General features: G+C 44.2%; 1 protein-coding gene across 2 annotated transcripts in view; it reads left to right on the forward strand.

Moving 5' to 3' along the window:
* Nucleotides 1-21,161, forward strand: part of cenpj (centromere protein J) — a 55,385-nt gene that overhangs the window by 15,431 nt on the left and 18,793 nt on the right. For both annotated transcript variants that reach the window (XM_062535508.1, XM_062535509.1), the window contains exons 5-8: nucleotides 1,999-2,086; nucleotides 10,242-10,335; nucleotides 13,088-14,444; nucleotides 20,794-20,917. In XM_062535508.1, coding sequence (XP_062391492.1) covers nucleotides 1,999-2,086; nucleotides 10,242-10,335; nucleotides 13,088-14,444; nucleotides 20,794-20,917 — 1,663 coding nt within the window. The remainder of the gene's footprint in view (nucleotides 1-1,998; nucleotides 2,087-10,241; nucleotides 10,336-13,087; nucleotides 14,445-20,793; nucleotides 20,918-21,161) is intronic.

Raw genomic sequence — 21,161 nt, forward strand, 5'->3', positions numbered from 1 at the left:
ATCCCTGTGTAACAGTCACGAATAGAATCGAAACAACAACTTTTGGGATTGAAAGCTGAGAAGCTGATTAACGACGCGATGTAACAGCACATGAAACTAAAGTCGGGTTTATAGGCTAGCCCACTGTAAAACAATCAGTGTTGCCAACTATTTCAAATGGAAAGTAGCTAAAGCCAGCTCCAAAAGTCGCCAAATGTCGCTAGATGACGTCACACGCCCCCCCCCCCAAAAAAAAAAAAAAAACCTTGAGGGCCCTTTAATAACTCTTTATGCCTGTTTGCTTTTCTCATAGGCTACTCATACAGTAGACATTAGAGCCAACTTTAGAGCCCATTTCTAATATATTTCATTTAATATAGCCTACTTGTATGTTAATTGATACACTTTACACTTCTGTATAGGCTACTTTACTATCTTGTCACATCAGAATGAAATTAGGCTACGTGGCTGAAAAGCAATTTCCTACCTATTCCCTGGATCTGCTTTTCACTGATTGAAGCCTGATAACTTTATCACATTATGTGAATCTCAGAAGGCTATGGTTCCCGCTTCACTTATGGATACAATGTTTAATTGTGGCTCTATCAGAAGTTGAAGTTGCGTGATCACTGTTTTATTTACTTTCATTTTGCGTCATATAGGCTATCACGCCAGTGAAGGCGTCAATAATTAAATACAATGGCAGGGGTTGGCCAGGATTAGCTGACAGATCTGTAGCCTAATGCTTGCTTGTAGTTCTTGGAAGCTATACTTTTGTCCGAGCTGCCTGCCGTTTTCAGAATCCAGACCGCTGTCTTTTGCTGCCACTGAGCAGAGCAGCCAAATACTCGTTTAAAGCACGCGGCTGCCTGTAGAACGTCAGTCGTACCGAACGTGGTGGTGCACACAGCTGGGTATGGAGCGGGAGGGAGAGGCGGCCGGGGTCGGGAGAGGGAGGGAGGACGAGAGCTCAGAGCTGCGTGAAGTGCAGTGACGACTCAGACAAGGAGGGGGAAAAGTCGCCAGACACACGAAAAAGTCGCCAGATTTGTTGTCAGTCGCTAGATAAGATTTTCACTCGCCAGAGATGGCCAAAAGTCGCTAAATTTAGCGACAAAGTCGCTAAGTTGGCAACACTGAAAACAATTAGCCTAATTTAATAATATTCGTTTCAATCATTGAATGAAGCATGCTATAGCCTATTTGGGACAAGAGTCACGATCTTAAATTGCTTGTACAAAAATCTTTACCAGCACTCAACATTTGTTTGTTGTTGTTCATTTTCCGTTGTGCGCAGAGAGCTAGGTGCGCAACAAACGCGAGGGTGCGGGTAAGAGAGAGAAATGTGTGTGTGAGTGCGAGAGAGCAAGCGAGAGTGAGGTCTGCGGTCTTGACCACTGATTTACTTGTTTTTGAGTAGGCAATACGTTGTCAAATGTGTTTATACTTAAATTAGCTACCTTTTACAAGTAGTTATGTCTCTTTGTATTAATTTGTCCTGTTATTGACGTAATGCGCGTCACTGACAAAATGCGCAACCAGATATTCGAATATAATCGAATCGATCTGTTTTTTTAGAGAGAATATTCTAACGTCATTTTTGAGCACTTTTGACAGCCCTAACACACACACACACACACACTGCTCACAGGAGCCATGGACTCTGGGTAGGACACACACACACACACACACACACACACATACATACACATTAGTCTAGGTCCTGTGTAAGATTTGTATGCGCTTCAGGCGGAGGCAGCTATTTCATGGGAAAAGGATATTATGCATCCTGAGAAAGTTCCCTTGGCCTTTGGAATTAAAATAGCTCCACATCATCACATCCCTTCATCGTAGCTAGAGATTGGCATGTTTTTTTCCAGCCTGTTTGATGCTCAGTGAGCTCAATCTCTAGCCCAACTGTATGTATATGAATACATTTATGTATGTGTATCTTGGTTGTGGGATATGTGTATGAGTATGTTTATGTATATGTATGTGTATATCTTGATTGTGCTCCAGAGGCAGACAGCTCCAGCTCCAACAACACAACTCCCCAGGGTGATTCTCAGCCACCAGAGCCGACACAAGGGACCCCCACACAGGACAGGTATGCATAATATGCCCCCCCACACAGGACAGGTATGCATAATGTGTCCCCCACACAGGACAGGTATGCATAATATGGACAGGTATGCATAATATGCCCCCCACACAGGACAGGTCTGCATAATATGCCCCCCACACAGGACAGGTATGCATAATATGTCCCCCACACAGGACATGTCTGCATAATATGCCCCCCACACAGGACAGCAGGGATGTGATTCTTCCGGATTTATCCGGAAATCCGGATTTTCAGGCGTAAAAATGCGACCCTCGTGAATCATGCAAAATCGATGTTTTTTTTTTTTTTTTTTAAGGGGGGGGGGTATCTGTAGCCTAACACAGACCATTGCTGTAGGCTGAAAGTGCGCAGAATTTATGCATTTACATAACAATATTTACAAAATTTTCTCGGGGGAGACCAATAATATGCCGCTGACAATGACGACGGGTTTGGTGCTTATTTCATTCATCACTCCGCAAGCCTTGTCCGTAGGCCTAGTAGATTTCATTGAAAGTGAAAGCAGACGTGTTGATGAATGTTTGATGCAAGTTCGATGTGTGTGGTGAACTGTTTCTTAGCTGAAGCCATGAAACGGTAAAGATCAAATTATTTATTTAAAAAGATATCATTAATTAAGTTGTTTTTTGGCTTTGCCACGCGTTCGCGTCCAGTTTGACATATCTGGATTTTCCGATAATGACAGCAATCTCGTGATGCTGATATTGACTTTTAATTTCTGCGCGTGTAAACTAGTCTAGGCTACTGTGCTTGAAGTTAGCTGTGACAGACTAGCCTACTGGTTTTCATCGTTTTAACCACAAAGCCTGTCTACCTTAGGTCTACTAAATTGTTTAGCTAACAATTGTCATTTCGCGTTTGTCCAGCCGTTCACATCCGTGCGCCCCATGTCATTCAAAACATATTTCGGTATTAGGCCTAGCCATCTGCAAACGTATGACGATAGTGCTAAGATATTGAGCTGAATTTTTAGTGGAAATGGCCTACTGTAGCATTGTGCTGATAGATGAAAACAGTCGCCTATTTAAAGACACAGTCTGAATTTTAATCCTAGCTCTCCATTTAGTTAGTACGTGCACTTAGACAACTAGATGTAGCCTACTGTAGGCTATAACAGTGCCTGTAATTTATTTTAGGAGGAGAGTTAGGACATGTTACTTTGGAAGGAGAGGGAGTGCTGCAATTTGATTTTCTTTGGAACTTAAATACAACAACTTTCAAGCAACCTCTTCAATCAGCATCAGTGTCAATAGGCCTATGGTTCACTATATTGTACAGGACTAGAGGACTGTAAGGGCTATATGTTATCAAGTAGGCCTATACTAAATAATGTAGTCAAAATGATAACTTTATGTTGGTTTAAGTTAAAACAAAACATGTTATGAACTGAGAGAATACATGGTTCTACATCATTGTTGGCAAAATTATCATGATGGCCTACATATTTCAGCCATATCTGGTCTAGTCTTGAGTAGGCTTAGGTTACTTTTCTCTAAATGAGTTTCTTTAGGCCTTATAGACTATATTGTAATATTTTATAATGTTTGAAATATATTTATCAATAGTTCTCAAAAGTCATCAGATGTCGTCATTTAAGGGGTTATATTTAAAAATTTCTCCCGGGGGGGCATGCCCCCGGACCTGCCTAGTAAATTACATTTATGACGTGCACAGTAGCCGACACTACCGTACCTTAACTATATACACGAGAGCAGCAGTTCACAAACTTGTTTTTACACGGGGGGGGGGGGGGGGGGTGTATATTCCTGCTTTTTTGTCCTTTGCCAATCACATCCCTGGACAGGTATGCATAATGTGTCCCTCACACAGGACAGGTATGCATAATGTGTCCCCCACACAGGACAGGTATGCATAATACAGGTGTGCATAATGTGTCCCCCACACAGGACAGGTATGCATAATGTGTCATCACCACAGGACAGGTAATGTGTCATCAACACAGGACAGGTAACGCGTCATCAGGACAGGACAGGTAACGCGTCAGCAACACAGGACAGGTAACGCGTCATCAACACAGGACAGGTTTGTAGCGCGTCAACACCAAAGGGGCAGGCAAATTCCCGGAAGTAGAAACACGGATGGAGCTGGTTATCAACCCTTGGCTAACCCCATAGGACCGCCATAGATTCCAGATTTTTTTGAATCCCATAACTTCATGTAACATGTGTCCTGTGTCGCCGTTGTAGCTTCTGTATTTTCTACATACGGTATAGAAGGCACAACTAATCCACATCTTCCTAGTACATAACGTTGGTTTCCTGTAAAGAAGTATAGTTAGCATGTCGGTTGGAAGGAAGCTAACGTTTGACAGGTAACGCGTCATCAACACTAGGGGTGGCACGGTTCACAAAATCTACGGTTCGGTTCGTATCATGGTTTAGGGTCACGGTTTTCGGTTTGGTACGGTCCTTATTGTTATTTTTTCTTTTACTCTTTAACACTCCAGAAACATATTTCAGCATATAGCTTAATCATCCACAAACTGAATTTGACTTCACATAAAGCACATTATTGTCTGAGGAAACTTTAAGCTACAGTTGAGATTTTGATAAAGCAAGATGGAAGACATTGATGATTTCAACAATCTTTTCATTTATTTGGCAGGGATGGTGCACCAGCACAAAATGTAGGTCGTCCACCCATATTTTTCATTGCATCGCCTTTTTATCGCTCTCCTTTCATATAGTGTGAATGATTTTTTAACAAGATGTAAAGCTTGTCTTTATTTGAAACACACACACGTTATGTAATTATTTATACATTCTATATACTGACATGTCTGATATTCATAACAGCAAACTTTATGCAGATTATAGCCTACTATTCATCTTAACTTCACCTCTTAAATTCAGCTGTCTGGCTGAAGCCTCAAAATATTGTAAACAAAGTAGCAGGCTAAGCTCATCATACTCTACTGGTTGGACTGTTCAGTTTTCCCACATGTGTTTTAGTTTCAAGGTAAGCTAATACTTTTTCTCCTTGGGACAGGCCCTTTTAAGCCTTGGAGTTGAAAACATTGGTATTGAGATGGTCAGTCAATTTGAATGCAAGAGTTTTTATCAGATGTCTGCAGCATAGCCTTCTAATGATGCTAACTGTATTTAACAGTAATTTAGCTAATCGTCTTCTGTGCGTCATTGCGTTCACGATTGTGAATGTTTTATTTGGATTAATGTGCATGTCGAGGGCGGGTGTCCATTGAGCGTGCACGAGAGCGGGCCCAGGAGAATGAGTTTACTTCTACTGTTTGGTAAAGTTGCACGCATAGTCTACAGTTGCGGAAGAACTTTATGCTTCCACTCGAGCAGCGTCAGGTGCATCAGTTTGACCACGCTAGGGATGATCTCTCGCACTTGCCATTTCTAAAACCTCGCGCACAGCACTCAAAACTCCATACTCCTACTCTCGCACGTAAGGGAAACACATCGTCACATATGGGAATCAATTGCGTATGCCATAACTAGGCTGAACCATAGGACTGTACGACGAACACACACTCCGAACCGTGACATGCGAACCGCACGGTTCGGAGCATTTTTCAAAAACCGTGCCATCAACGCATCATCAACACAGGACAGGCATGTGACGCGTTATCAACACAGGACAGGTAACGCATCATCAACACAGGACAGGCATGTGACGCGTCATCAACACAGGACAGGTAACGCATCATCAACACAGGACAGGCATGTGACGCGTCATCAACACAGGACAGGCATGTGACGCGTCATCAACACAGGACAGGCATGTGACGCGTTATCAACACAGGACAGGTAACGCATCATCAACAAAGGACAGGCATGTGACGCGTTATCAACACAGGACAGGCATGTGACGCGTTATCAACACAGGACAGGTAACGCATCATCAACACAGGACAGGCATGTGACGCGTCATCAACACAGGACAGGCATGTGACGCGTTATCAACACAGGACAGGCATGTGACGCGTTATCAACACAGGACAGGCATGTGACGCGTCATCAACACAGGACAGGTAACGCATCATCAACACAGGACAGATAACGCATCATCAACACAGGACAGGCATGTGACGCGTTATCAACACAGGACAGGCATGTGACGCGTTATCAACACAGGACAGGTAACGCATCATCAACACAGGACAGGTAACGCATCATCAACACAGGACAGGCATGTGATGCGTCATCAACACAGGACAGGCATGTGACGCGTTATCAACACAGGACAGGCATGTGACGCGTTATCAACACAGGACAGGCATGTGACGCGTCATCAACACAGGACAGGCATGTGACGCGTCATCAACACAGGACAGGCATGTGACGCGTCATCAACACAGGACAGGCATGTGACGCGTTATCAACACAGGACAGGCATGTGACGCGTCATCAACACAGGACAGGCATGTGACGCGTCATCAACACAGGACAGGTAACGCATCATCAACACAGGACAGGCATGTGACGCGTCATCAACACAGGACAGGCATGTGACGCGTCATCAACACAGAACAGGCATGTGACGCGTCATCAACACAGGACAGGTAACGCATCATCAACACAGGACAGGTAACGCATCATCAACACAGGACAGGCATCCCTGCTGAAAAAACCAGCAAGAAACCAGCTTAGGCTGGTAGCTGGTTTTAGCTGGTTTTAGCTGGTCTTTGCCCAAAACACAGTTCTTATTGCTGGTCTTTGCTGGTGAAGCTGGTTAGGCCACCAGCTAGACATGCTGGCGTGACCATCTGAGGAAGCTGGTCGTGCTGGTGTGACCAGCCTGTCGTTTGGGATACAGCTGGTTTAAGATGGTCATGCTGGTGACCAGCCTGTCCAGCTTGACAAAGATGGTCAAGCTGGTTTTCTAGAATGACCAACATAAGCTGGCGTGGCCAGTAAAAACCAGCAATGTAGACCAGCAACACCAACTAAAATGACCAGCTTAAGGTGGTACGACAATCAAAACCAGTTGAATTACCATCATAAGCTGGGTAAACCAGCTGAAGGTGTGTTTTCGCGAGAGTTTTGCTGGTCTAGCTGGTTAACCATCAAAGGGTGGTCAAATAAGCTGGTTAACAAGCTGGTCAACCAGCAAACCACCTTTAGCTGGTCAGGCTGGTTTTTTCAGCAGGGATGTGACGCGTCATCAACACAGGACAGGCACACTACCATAAACGGTAAGAGTTGTGGACAGTCATCACGTAGACGTCAGCAGAGACGAGTGAAGCAAATTTCAACTGTTCTCCTGCGCAGGCTCAGGGGACGTGTACACATGTGACGTAGGCATGTCATTCGGATGTGTTTTGAGAAAGTTCGATTTTACCGTTTTTAACCAAAACTGGTTAGCCTGGAAGTGAACCGGGCATGTTCTTTCGCCGCTACAAAACGCTATTTTTATACCTCTTCTACTGTTCCAAACAACATTACACTTACGTGGTAGTGAGTAGAGGGTCCCTAAAGCCAAACCGAAGTATCCCCAGGTCTTTATGTGGTTGGATAGAGAGTCCAGAGTGAATTTAATCGAATTTAATTAATTTCCGGAAATGTTGCTGAAGTGTTGCTGAAATGTTCCCTTAAAGGTGTCAGCTGCAGCTGCAACATTTCCGGAAAGGTACTGACTCGATTAAATTAATTCTGGACTTTATCCGACCACATAAAGACCCGAGGATACTTCGGTTTGGCTTTAATTTCAATTTAATTTCAATTTAATTTCATTTATAGAGCGCCAAAACATTACACATGTCTCATGGCGCTTTACAGAGTGTTAGGGGGTATTCACACCTGCCTTGTTTAGTTCGATTAAAACGAACTCAAGTTCGTTTCTTGCTTGGTTCGGACCTTTTTGACTGGTGTGAATACAATCACTCGAACTCTAGTGCGGACCAAACAAGCGGACCGAGACCCAGCTGAGGAGGTGGTCTCGGAGCGGTTCCTATCGAACCCTGGTGCGGTTCGTTTATGGTGTGAAAGCAGACCGACCCAGTTACAGAAATCTACCTTTTTTTGGATTTGACGAGCTCCCGTAGTTTTTGCGCATTATGGGAAATGTAGGATAGCTCCGTGACGCACAACAGCTGTAAGCAGCAGTCTGCTAACGCTTTTTTGCCAACATTAATTTGATTTTGCATCTCCTACCCGTTCCGTCTTCCGTAGGCCTGCTGTTAGCATGTTGGACACACATGAGAGCTCTTCTCAGCTGTTTTGTTGCACGTCTTTGTCGTTGCAAAATTACGAGCATGATATTGTTAAACTTGCATCAAACTGTCTTGACGCTCAAGCACTTCTGCAAAGCTGTAACTGTATAAACTATATTGCTAGGATAATAACGAGTACAGTACGCAAACATAGTATTTACGTGGGCCAACTTTGACTTTGGCTTCCTATTCTTCACCCCACCTACACGTTTACCAGCCAATGGTTGAACGACCTTAGCACATGTGCTTTTGTTTATAAATTCTGGTCCGGTTGCAATTAATCACGGTGTGAAAGCGAACCGCACTAAAAAAGAAAAAAAAATTGGTCCGGACCAAATAAGTGAACTAACGGACCTTCCTGGTGTGAATACGCCCATAAACATTCAAAGAGAGCCCATGAGTAACAGGGGCAAGGAAAAACTCCCTAGAATTGAAGATACATATAGGAAGAAACCTCAGACAGATCCACGACTCAAGGGCCCAACCCATCTGCCTGGGGTCAGTTACAGTAAAGTCATTTGTAGTTTGAAAGTTACAATGACAATGAAAGTCCAGTGTTCACATAGTCCAGTGTAGTGAATAAATTGTCCATTAGTAATCCATTAGTTATTTCGGAAAGTGATGGGTCGCTAGGATGCGTGGGCCAAGGATTCGGGCAGGTAACCACAGCAGGCGATGGTAGGGCAGTCATAGGGAAGGCGATGGCAATGGCGATGGTAGGGCAGTCAGAGGGATGTGACTTCAGGTGTGATGAGGGACAGGCACAGAGATGGTTGATGGCTGGTAATGGTTTACCTCACAGGTGAGGTATAGGGGAAAGGGAAGAGAAATAAAGTGTGTTAGTATTACTGTAAGTCATGATGGTTGGTATTAATAAGTATATCAATGGTGATATAAATGATTATACTATAGGGGGTTTACAAAACGCTTTTACACCTCTTTTGTGGGGACAGGTGCATCGGAATAGGTTACCCAGTTAAACCCGAAAAGAGAATCCCGCACATCGTCCACCACGCATGCAAACATCCACCCACCCACCACGCACGCAACATCCACCCACCCACAATGCCCCCCCCCTCCCAGGCGAACCCACACACCACATCCGAACCGCACGCCCAGGCAGCATGGCGTGTATGATTCAGACACAGCCTATGCATCATCAACCCTGGACAGGTACACTACGCATCATCAACACTGGACAGGTACACTACGCATCATCAACACTGGACAGTTACACTATGCATCATCAACACTGGACAGTTACTTTATGCATCATCAACCCTGGACAGGTACACTACGCATCATCAACACTGGACAGGTACACTACGCATCATCAACACTGGACAGTTACACTATGCATCATCAACACTGGACAGTTACTTTATGCATCATCAACACTGGACAGGTACACTACGCATCATCAACACTGGACAGTTACTTTATGCATCATCAACACTGGACAGTTACTTTACGCATCATCAACAGTAACACATTTTGCTTTGCCATGTTCTGGGGTCCTGGGCATGCTAGCTAAGTTTCTATGCTAACCTAACTCTAACCCTAACCCTGGGCATGCTAACTAAGTTTATATGCTAAGCTAAGCGGAAAATGCTTATTATAAAACAAAATGTTCATTTATTTTTGTATAGGAAACAGCTTGTATGAATTACCCAAAAGTCCCAGTTAACTCCTGTAAATTCCTGTGTATGTGCATATGTGTGTACAATATGCGAGTGTGTAAGCCCATTGTGGCTGATCAAGGACTGCAAGCTCTATAAGTGTGTGTGTATGTGTGTGTAGGCCCATTATGCCTGGTGTAGGACTGAGCTCTATAAATGTGTGTGTGTGCGTGTGCGCGTGCGCGTGTGTGTAGGCCCATTATGCCTGGTGTAGTACTGAGCTCTGTAAATGTGTGTGTGTGTGTGTGTGTGTGTGTAGGCCCATTAGGCCTGGTGTAGGACGGAGAGTTCACACATTTGAGGAACTTCTGGAAGAAGAGCTGAAGATGGAGCAGGAGAGACAGAAGGGAAAGGTCTGTACACACACACACACACACACACACACACACACACACATACACACACACTCTCACTCACTCACTCACTCACTCACTCACTCACTCACTCACTCACTCACTCACACACACGCACACACACAGGCACACACACACACACAGGCACACACACAGGCACACACACAGGCACACACACAGGCACACTAGGGATGCAATGGGGGAATGCATTTAAAATTAAACTCCCACACAGATTTAAACAATAAAGCTGTATTTTGCCTATAGGTAAAAATGGCAGTGTGATTACCCTTTTACAGTGCACAGTTTAACACAACGTGAACACTTCACTCAACATTACAGGGCACAGTTTAACATAACTTATCTCCCTCAACAATGGAATTCTCTTCTCTGATTGGCTGATGGGGTGGCCATTAACTTCGTATAACCTGCTACCTTCGAAGTAGTTCCCGTATCACACTTGAATATTAATTCGCCAAACTCGTTGCGAAGTTTAAATGAACTGTCACGTTGCATCCAAGCTGAAATACAGACGTGCAGAACCATAGTAACATTGTAGCATATGACGGAGGTAGATTGTAGCTAGTTGGATGCCATGTAGGCTATAAAAGTAGCGATCTTTCAAAGTTAAAGTTAATCAGAATCCTGGGAAATGCCCGCTTGACAACGAGAGAGATAGAACTAACGACTGGCTTTTGGCCGTAGCAACCAGCCATTTAGAACTAACGACTGGCTTTTGGCCATAGCAACCATCCATTTAGAACTAGTAACGGCAGTTTTGTCCTGCAAGTAGAAAGTTGATAATGTGGCGGAAAGTAGTACCACAGTCAAGACAGCTTTAGCGATGTTAACGGACGCAACGGTGGAATAAAACTATGTTCTAAATATACAGGTTATGAATACAAACGGGAGATAAGCGGGATAACGGCCTTCGAGGTCGACCGGTTCGATGGAAATAATGGCACGGCGGAGGTAACTCCGTCTCCGTGCTTCGCACGTCGCCGGAGTTCTAGACCTCCACCTAGCCATTATTTCCATCGAACCGGTCACCTCGTCGGCTGTTATCCCTTACATAAACACTTCACTCAACATTACAGGGCACAGTTTAACACAACGTGAACACTTCACTCAACATTACAGGGCACAGTTTAACATAACGTGAACACTTCACTCAACATTACAGGGTTTAACATAACGTGAACACTTCACTCAACATTACAGGGTTTAACACAACGTGAACACTTCACTCAACATTACAGGGTTTAACACAACGTGAACACATTACAGGGCACAGTTTAACATAACGTGAACACTTCATACCACATTACAGGGCACAGTTTAACATAACGTGAACACTTCACTCAACATTACAGGGCACAGTTTAACACAACGTGAACACTTCACTCAACATTACAGGGCACAGTTTAACATAACGTGAACACTTCACTCAACATTACAGGGCACAGTTTAACATAACGTGAACACTTCACTCAACATTACAGGGCACAGTTTAACATAACGTGAACACTTCACTCAACATTACAGGGCACAGTTTAACACAACGTGAACACTTCACTCAACATTACAGGGCACAGTTTAACATAACGTGAACACTTCACTCAACATTACAGGGTTTAACACAACGTGAACACTTCACTCAACATTACAGGGCACAGTTTAACATAACGTGAACACTTCATACCACATTACAGGGCACAGTTTAACATAACGTGAACACTTCACTCAACATTACAGGGCACAGTTTAACACAACGTGAACACTTCACTCAACATTACAGGGCACAGTTTAACATGTGTAATAATGGTAAAATGGTAAATATGGTGGTCATGGTGAGATTAAGTTAAGTGATCCTACGATAGCAGGTATGTGATACATTTGTCAAACTAGGCTTTCAGCTCAGATCTGTGCGCGTTCTCGGGGTTTCGGTGACTTAAGCCAATCATGAAACGTGGAGATGCACAAGACAGCCAAGGTTAAAAAAAACGATTACTTCCACATTTATGAGCGGTAGCGAAATCTACAGTGGTCTTTTCTTTTTTTTTTTAAGTATATTTTTTTGGCCTTTTTGCCTTTATTATAGGACAGTGAAGAGGTAGCCAGGAAACAAGTGGGAGAGAGAGATGTGGTGGGAATGGGATATGACCGCAGGCCGGATTCGAACCTGGGTCCCCATGGGCACTCGGACCCGTAAATGGTACGGGCGGTCGGGCGCTGTAGCCTGCTGCGCCACAGCGCCACAGCGCCCCCCTAGAGGGGTCTTTTTTAACGTCTAACCTATAACATCAAAAAATCGATGGTCATCAGATATTATATGGTATGCACGTCCATAGTAGTGACATATTAACACGCGCAACATAGTTAAAAGCACCTTTTCAAAAATACTAGTTTCAAAATATTTGAAGAGGCGGGGCTGCACCTGCACCTGACTTCGTTTTTCAAGATAATTGATTGGTCAGTAGTCAGTAGGATTAGTCAGAGGGCAGTGATTTTTCACGATTTGAGCATAACCTGCTCCCGACCAGGTTTGGTTGCGAGCATAAGATACCATGGTGATACAGCGACGCTAAAACAAATCCACTTTCGTATGACAGCATTCCCTGGTTTTGAGCGCAATATACCTCGCTAGGCCACTAATCGAGCTTCGTAGGACACCCCACTGGACCCTGTGGTGTGTGCGTGCGTGCGTGCGTGCGTGCGTGCGCGTGTGATGGTGAGCTCTGCTGTTTCTCTGCAGGCCCCCGTGCTGGACCAGAGTGTGCCGGGCCCTAAGCGCTCGTTCCTGCGTAAGGGAGAAGGCCTGTCCAGGTTCCACAGAACCTCATCAAAACCCACCACACAGAACCGCAGAGAACCGCTGGCCAGGCAGAGGGAACCCCAACGGAACGAGCCGAGACAGACCCGTCCCAGACCCCTGGAACCCAGCACACGAGGGCACAGCCAGCACACACTCCAGAACACACACCACCAGCACCAGCACCAGCACCAGCACCAGGACCGGGACCGGGACAGAGCAACTAAGCCCAGACCCGGCAGCACTGCTGCTAGAACTTTCCAGCGCAAGACCGCCTCCCTGGCCTCACACACACATACACAGCCATCACACACACCCACCCTGCCCTCACACACACATACACAGCCCTCACACACACATACACAGGCCACACACACACCCACCCTGCCCTCACACACACGCACAGACACACACGCACAGCCCTCACACACACACACAGACACACACGCACAGGCGTCACACACATCCAAGCGGTCTCCCTGCGGTGCTGCCGTTGCCATGGAGACGTCGTTTGAGGTGTGGCAGCGCGAGCGTCAGCGGGAGTGGGCGGAGCTAGGCGAGTTTGAGCTGCTGGAGGTGGCGGCTGAGGAGCTGTCAATCACCTCTGGCTCCTCCTCCATCCTGCACACACACACACGCCGCCTCTCCTCCACACCCATCAAAGCACACACACACAGCGCCGTCAACACACACACACACAGCGCCGTCAACACACACACCACTGACTCACCCTCCAACGCTGGATACACACACACGCCACACACACTCCCTAGAGGTGCAGACACGGGCGGAGCTGAGCGGGAGGAGGGTGGGGAGGATGACGGCCCTAGTGGTGATGAACAGATGCATGATGAAGAGGAGGAGGAGGAAGAGGAGGATGACGAGATTACTCGGGTGGCCCCCAACAGCCATTGCCTGCCCGTGACCACACCCCCTTATGATAGATGCACCTATCAGGAGCCAGAAGGGGCGGGACAAGGAGAGGAGTCGGCAGCTTTAAGTGACGGGGTGGAGGTGGAGTTTGATGATGATGACACTTGGGCAGATATTTCCCAGGATGCACTTCAGCCACAGAAGACACTGCGGAGGAAGGTTGCCACGACAACAGGCGTGGAGTGGGTTTCGTCGGAAGACGATCAGAAAGAGGCTCGCACACACACTCTCTCACACATACACTCACACACACACTCGCACACTTCCCAGCTGGTCGCCAAGCTGTTTCCTGCCCTGCAGCCAAAACCACACCCCTCACACGTCACTCAAAACAGCCCTCAGCCAATCAGGAAACAGGAGAGTGAAGGTGAGCATCTGTGTGTGTGTGTGTGTGTGTACAGTGTTTTCTTCTCGTTCAGTGCGTGTGAGAGTACAGTGTTAGCGTGTGTGTGTGTGTGTGTGTGTGAGTACAGTGTCAGAGCGTGTGTGTGAGTACAGTGTTAGCATGTGTGTGTGTGGTAGCTAAGGAGCTGGGCTAGCATGCCATTGTGTGTGTGTGTGTGTGGTTGTAGAGTAGTGGCTTAGGAGCTGGGCTAGTATGCCTTAGCCTGTAAAATTGTGGGTTCAATTTAGGGATGCACCGATCCGACTTTTTCAGTCTCGATACCGATACCGATGCCTGGGCTCTGCGTATCGGTCGATATCCGATACCGATCCGATACACAGGCATCAGGCTTGTCTTAAACATTTTTTCCCTAACTAAACATCACTTTCCTAAGAAAAAAGCAAACAAAATAACACATAGATATAATGGTAATGTATTATTATTATTACATTGCATGTCAATGCAATGTACTGTTATCACTGTTCTTCATATTTTCGGGATAATTATTCTTCTTCCGACCAATAATAACACTAAAACCACTGAACCGTTTGACGTCATTCCAACTCTCCTACAAAGGTCTTGTAACAGAGATTTGTCCATTGTATTTTTCACATTTGTGAACTTCATACTTGTAGAGATATTTACGATAAAAGATTTTAAAATTCCCATAGAGTTAACGTTGAGACGCGTTGGCGGCAAAGATTAATTGTTACGTCAGTGCTCAGCTGTGAGTAATCAAGGATCTTTGGTCTAACGTTGAAGTATGCCTACCATGCGCTAAACCTGAATGTCATCGGCTTGTCCTAGGGGCTAACCGGTTAGCTCTGGGTAACGTGATAGCCTACTGTATTTAGCTAACGACAATCAAACAGATTGCCCGGCTCACGTTTTAATTAAGTCCAACCTGATAAGCACGCCAGTTGCACGTTTAAGCATTCTTCTGTCGTTTCTACAGTAGGCTACAAGCTCATTTCTAATAGCTTACATCTGTGAAAACATTAGGCTACAACACTAGAAGCAATCTGACGCTGAAATACAGTCCACCACTGCCGTGAAACCTGAACGTCTAGGTGGCATTGCAACCATAGGAAATCGTAGGCTATCTATCACACAGGCTACACGATGGACCGCACTAATCCACACTACCCTCTATTTTACGGTCCGGAATCGAATTCGTTATCCTGTTGGGGTAGGCTACAGTGCCGCGCCTCCATTGCAGTCTAAATCCAACACATTATATCAATCTTTAAAGCCACAAAGCTTGCAGCCAGTTAACCTTGATTGTAATTTGTAGCACAGAATGCAATCTTGCCAATTCTCCAGCGATACCAACAAACGTAGTCTCACGGGCGTTTGTCAAGCTTTTACATGATCACAGCCACGTAGGCTAGCCTATAGCTCTATAACGAACACAGCTAAACAAAAGGACAACGAATTCTTACCTTATGATCTAAGTTATCCACAGTAGGCTAGTCCACTTACAGTGCCTATAGAAAGTCATGATACCCTTTTGAAATAGTTACTTTTTTTGTCTTACAGCCTGAAATCAAACCCCATTTGAAAAAAAATCTTTTCCAGTTTTATTAACAAATTTAGCTGTACAACATCAAAATAATGAAAAAAAAGTCAACAGTTCTGAAAATTAATAAAAAATGATAAACTAGAATAACAGGGTTGGAAAAGTCATCATACCCCTGACTTAATTTTCCGTACAGAAATGTTAAAATTTTGTCAAATTCTGTAGGTAATAGCGATGGACTGCTCTCTTCAAGTCAATCCACATATTTTCTGTAGGGTTTAAGTCAGGGCTCTGACTTAGCCACTCAAGGATATTCACCATCCTATCCTGAAGCCACTGCTTTGTTCTTTTGGCAGTATGTTTAGGATTATTGTCGTGTTGGAAGGCGAATGACCTCCCCATCCTCAGCTGTCTAGGAGAGGGACACAGGTTTTCCTTAAGAATGTGGGTGTACTTGGCAGCATCCATTTTCCCTTCTATCCTGACCAATTGCCCAGTTCCCGCTGAAGAGAAACATCCCCACAACATAATGTTGCCCCCACCATGCTTCACACTAGGTATGGTGTGTTTTGGGTGGTGTACTGTGTTGGTTTTCGCCAAACATTGCGCTTGGAGTTCAGTGCAAAAACACATCTGGAATATTCTGCTACCATGTGGACAAAGCTTATATGGTCAGATGAGACTAAGATCGATCTTTTTGGAGACTAAGATTGAAGTTTTTGGACTGAGCTCCAGGCGCTAACCAAACACAGTATACACACCCAAACACACCCAAAACACACCATACCTACTTTGAAGCATGGTGGGGGCAACATTATGTTTTGGGGATGTTTCTCTTAAGCGGGGACTGGGCAATTGGTCAGGATAGAAGGGAAAATGGATGCTGCCAAGTACACCAAAATTCTTGAGGAAAATTCCCGTCCCTCTCCTAGACAGCTGAGGATGGGGAGGTCATTCGCCTTCCAACACGACAATAATCCTAAACATACTGCCAAAAGAACAAAGCAGTGGCTTAAGGATAGGATGGTGAATATCCTTGAGTGGCAAAGTCAGAGCCCTGACTTAAATCCTATAGAAAATAAGTGGATTGACTTGAAGAGAGCAGTCCATCGCCATTCCCTACAGAATTTGACTAAATTTTAACATTTCTGCACGGAAATGAGACATATCCAAACAGATTGATGGCTGTAATGAAAGCAAAAGGAAGCTTTACAAAGTATTAAGTCAGGGGTATGATGACTTTTCCAACCCTGTTATTCTAGTTTTTAAATTTTTATTAATTTTCAGAACTGTTGACTTTTTTTTCATTATTTTGATGTTGTACAGCTAAATTTGTAAATAAAACTGGAAAAGATTTTTTTTAAAATGGGGTTTGATTTCAGGCTGTAAGACAAAAAAGGAACTATTTCAAAAGGGTATGATGACTTTCTATAGGCACTGTATTTCCGTCATGCATTCTTCTGGATATGAGCTAGTGTAAAGCTTGCCATATTCTTCTATCACACAGGTCTGACTAAATTAAAAGTTCCAGAAACACTTTGTAGGCTTAGGCTTTACCCTTACAAACCGTAATCAGCATTTTCTGGCATCCATACAAATCTAAAACAATAATGTTTTCAATAGCTCAAAATAACATTTTGAGAATTTCAGCCTACGCAAACCCTCTCACTATTAGGTTGTTGATATAGCCTCTAAGCTCCCCGTAAAACTAAGTGACAAACAATTTGGCTATAGCCATAATCTTGATGAGATATTGATTCAATCTTTACTTTTTCTTTCGACAAATTCAATAGTGTGTTTGGAACACTGGACAGAATCTTGCACGAGCGACCCATGATCGAATAGGCACTTTGGTGCATATTTAACTTGAAAATTGAAACTGCACTGTAGGTGAACTTCAGTAGGCTACTAAACAAAATGTCAGCGCTTGCAACTCTTGTTTGAACTTAATTTCAGTCCTTTATAGTGTCATATTGTCTTTTTAACTAATAGGCCTACAATGCTTACAGCAACCTGTTTGCATTTACATGCAATGTTAAGAGTCATTGCGCGAGAAAACCAGGCAAAACCAGCAGGAGGTAGGAAGATGGGGGTCTGCCAAATCGGCTCATACTTTGTATATGTGATAAGTATGTGGAACTATGAACAGCCATATACTTAAAACCCTCGAACTCTTTTTTGTTGTGGAGTTCTGGGGCCCCTCTCAGAGAACCTCAAAAATCCAACAATTCATGGCTGAAAATGACTGAAATTGCCATTTCTACCCTGATTATCCTGATAAAGATATGAACATGAGCTTTATGTTTCCATAGAGCTTAGGTAGAATAGTTTTAAAGACCAAAAGGTGCACTAGGGGGTTATCTGCACCACTGAAAGCAGAATTTTCATCCCTCTAAAATTGGTCATTTTTAGGAGGCATTATCTCACATTCGCAGTGGCTTTGGTGGATGGTTTTACTGTTGCTGGACAGAGGAACATCTTCTGATTCAAAAACAATTGTCGTCTAATTGGGCCACACATAATGTGCGCCGTGCCAGGAGGGTCTTTACGGGGGTTTTTCGGGTTTTGGAGTATAATAAACCAGGTAATAATATCTCACTATAGGGTAATTTATGGTCAATTTTTGTGTCACTGTATGACAAATTGTTAAAGAAAGCTTTAATTAACTAGAAAAGCACTCAAAGAGTGCAGACCTCTGCATGCATTGTTGTTCTTGGTTGTCATACATTTGAAACTAGACTATTCAGATTGCCACCGAGTGGCCATACCATGCCATTACATCGCAAACATCTGGCATTACATCTGGCATTACATCTGTTTGTGATGTAATGCCATGGTATGGCCATGTGATGGCGATCTGAATATGGTTTATCATAGGCCAAAACACAAAAAATCCTGCTAAAGACCCTCCTGGCACGGCACACATTATGTGTGGCCCAATTAGACGACAATTGTTTTTGAATCAGTAGATGTTCCTTTCTCCAGCAACAGTAAAACCATCCACCAAAGCCACTGCGAATACGAGATAATGCTTCTTAAAAATGACCGAAATTTAGAGGGAGGAAAATTCTGCTTTCAGTGGTGTAGATAACCCCTCGATGCACCTTTCGGTCTTTAAAACTATGCTACCTAGGCTCTATGGAAATATAAAGCTTATGTTCATATCTTTATCAGGATAATCAGGGTAGAAATGGCCATTTCAGTCATTTTCAGCCATGAATTGTTGGATTTTTGAGGGTCTCTGAGAGGGGTCCCAGAACTCCATAACAAAAAACAGCTGGAGGGTTTTAAGTATATGGCTGTTCATAGTTCCACATACTTATCACATATACAAAGTATGAGCCGATTTGGCCGACCCCCATCTTCCCACCTCTGCCTGGTTTTCTCATGCAATGACTCTTAATTCCTTCCATGGAATTACATTTTCTAGTTATTATTATCATCATCATCATTATTGATTATATTACTAGTATTAAAAATTAACAGTTGTGCACCAGCAGCAACTTGGAACAGCATTAAAATTCAAGTTCACAGATTACTAAATAATACATCTAACTAGCTGACATGAAACTCAACAAATGCATAATTTTCTCCCATCAAAACAATTTTGCAGATGAAAATCCCATATTAGTGACATACATTGAAACACCCCTGCCAAAATGGTGTCACCCGCGAAACCCCTCTATTTACTCATAGTGGTACAGTCCCTCAGTTTCCTCACGATAAATGAATTAGTTCACACAGAGTTTGAATGGTGGTAAACGGTACTTGAAGTTGTACGTTTTAACTAATAAATGAGAAGTTTTTAACAGCCTATTTGAACATTTGCATGTCTTGATACCAAGAACTGGTAATGACAATGTGTTCAGTTTGAGTAGCCTATTTTGTGTTGACTGTTACACATTAAACGTGTTGCCTAAATGCAACAAAAAGCATGAAGATGTATTAATCAGTGACAAATGGTGGTTAGTATAGATATTCTTTTGATCCTATGACATAAATTTGGTATCTGTATTTATCCCATCCGTGAATTTAAACACTCAGCGTACACAGTGAGGTGAGGCACACTCTAACCCGCAGCAGTCACTCAGAGTACACAGTGAGGTGAGGCACACTCTAACCCGCGGCAGTGAGCTGCTGCTACAGCGGCGCTAAATGGCTGGTTGAGCGTCATGGCTCAGCCTTTTTTTTTAAACTAAATTAAATTCGGATCGGCCCATGGATCTGCTCATTTTTTCCGATCCCCAATCCAGCTATTTTGTTCAAATCGGGGCCGATATCCGAACCAAATATCGGATCGGTGCATCCCTAGTTCAATTCCCAGTTTCCACCGTTGTGCCTAGTCTGTAGTCCTGCTTTAAAATAGTCTAAACCATACAAGCACACTAGTCTGTAGTCCTGCTTTAAAATAAAATAGTCTAAACCATACAAGCACACTAGTCTGTAGTCCTGCTTTAAAATAGTCTAAACCATAAGAGCACACTAGTCTGTAGACCTGCTTTAAAATAGTCTAAACCATACAAGCACACTAGTGTGAGTGAGTGTGCGTGTGTGGGTGTGTGTGTGAGTGGATGTTGTCTGTAAGAAGTGTGTCTTTCTATGATGCAGTGAAGTGGAGAAGTGTGTGTATGTGTGGCAGGTGTGTGTGAGGTGATGCGTGAACACTAAAGTGTGTGTGTGTGTGTGTATGGCAGGTGTGTGTGAGGTGATGCGTGAACACTAAAGTGTGTGTGTGTGTGTGGCAGGTGTGTGTGAGGTGATGCGTGAACACTAATGTATGTGTGTGTGTGTGTGTGTGTGTGTGTGTGACAGGTGTGTGTGAGGTGATGCGTGATCGTCTTGTGCAGCTGGAGCTGGAGATCGAGCGCTTCAGAATGGAGACGAAGGAGCTCGCACACCAGAGGAGCAACCTCGCTACACACACACAGGAGTTACGGTACACACACACACACACACACACACACACACACACCAGAGGAACAACCTCGCTACACACACACAGGAGTTACGGTACACACACTAACACACACACACACACACACACACACACACCAGAGGAACAACCTCACTACACACACACAGGAGTTACGGTACACACACACACACACACACTAACAGACACACACACACACACATCAGAGGAGCAACCTCGCTACACACACACAGGAGTTACGGTACAC

Source organism: Sardina pilchardus, chromosome 4 (assembly GCF_963854185.1).
Source record: "Sardina pilchardus chromosome 4, fSarPil1.1, whole genome shotgun sequence".
Classification (NCBI taxonomy): domain Eukaryota; kingdom Metazoa; phylum Chordata; class Actinopteri; order Clupeiformes; family Clupeidae; genus Sardina; species Sardina pilchardus.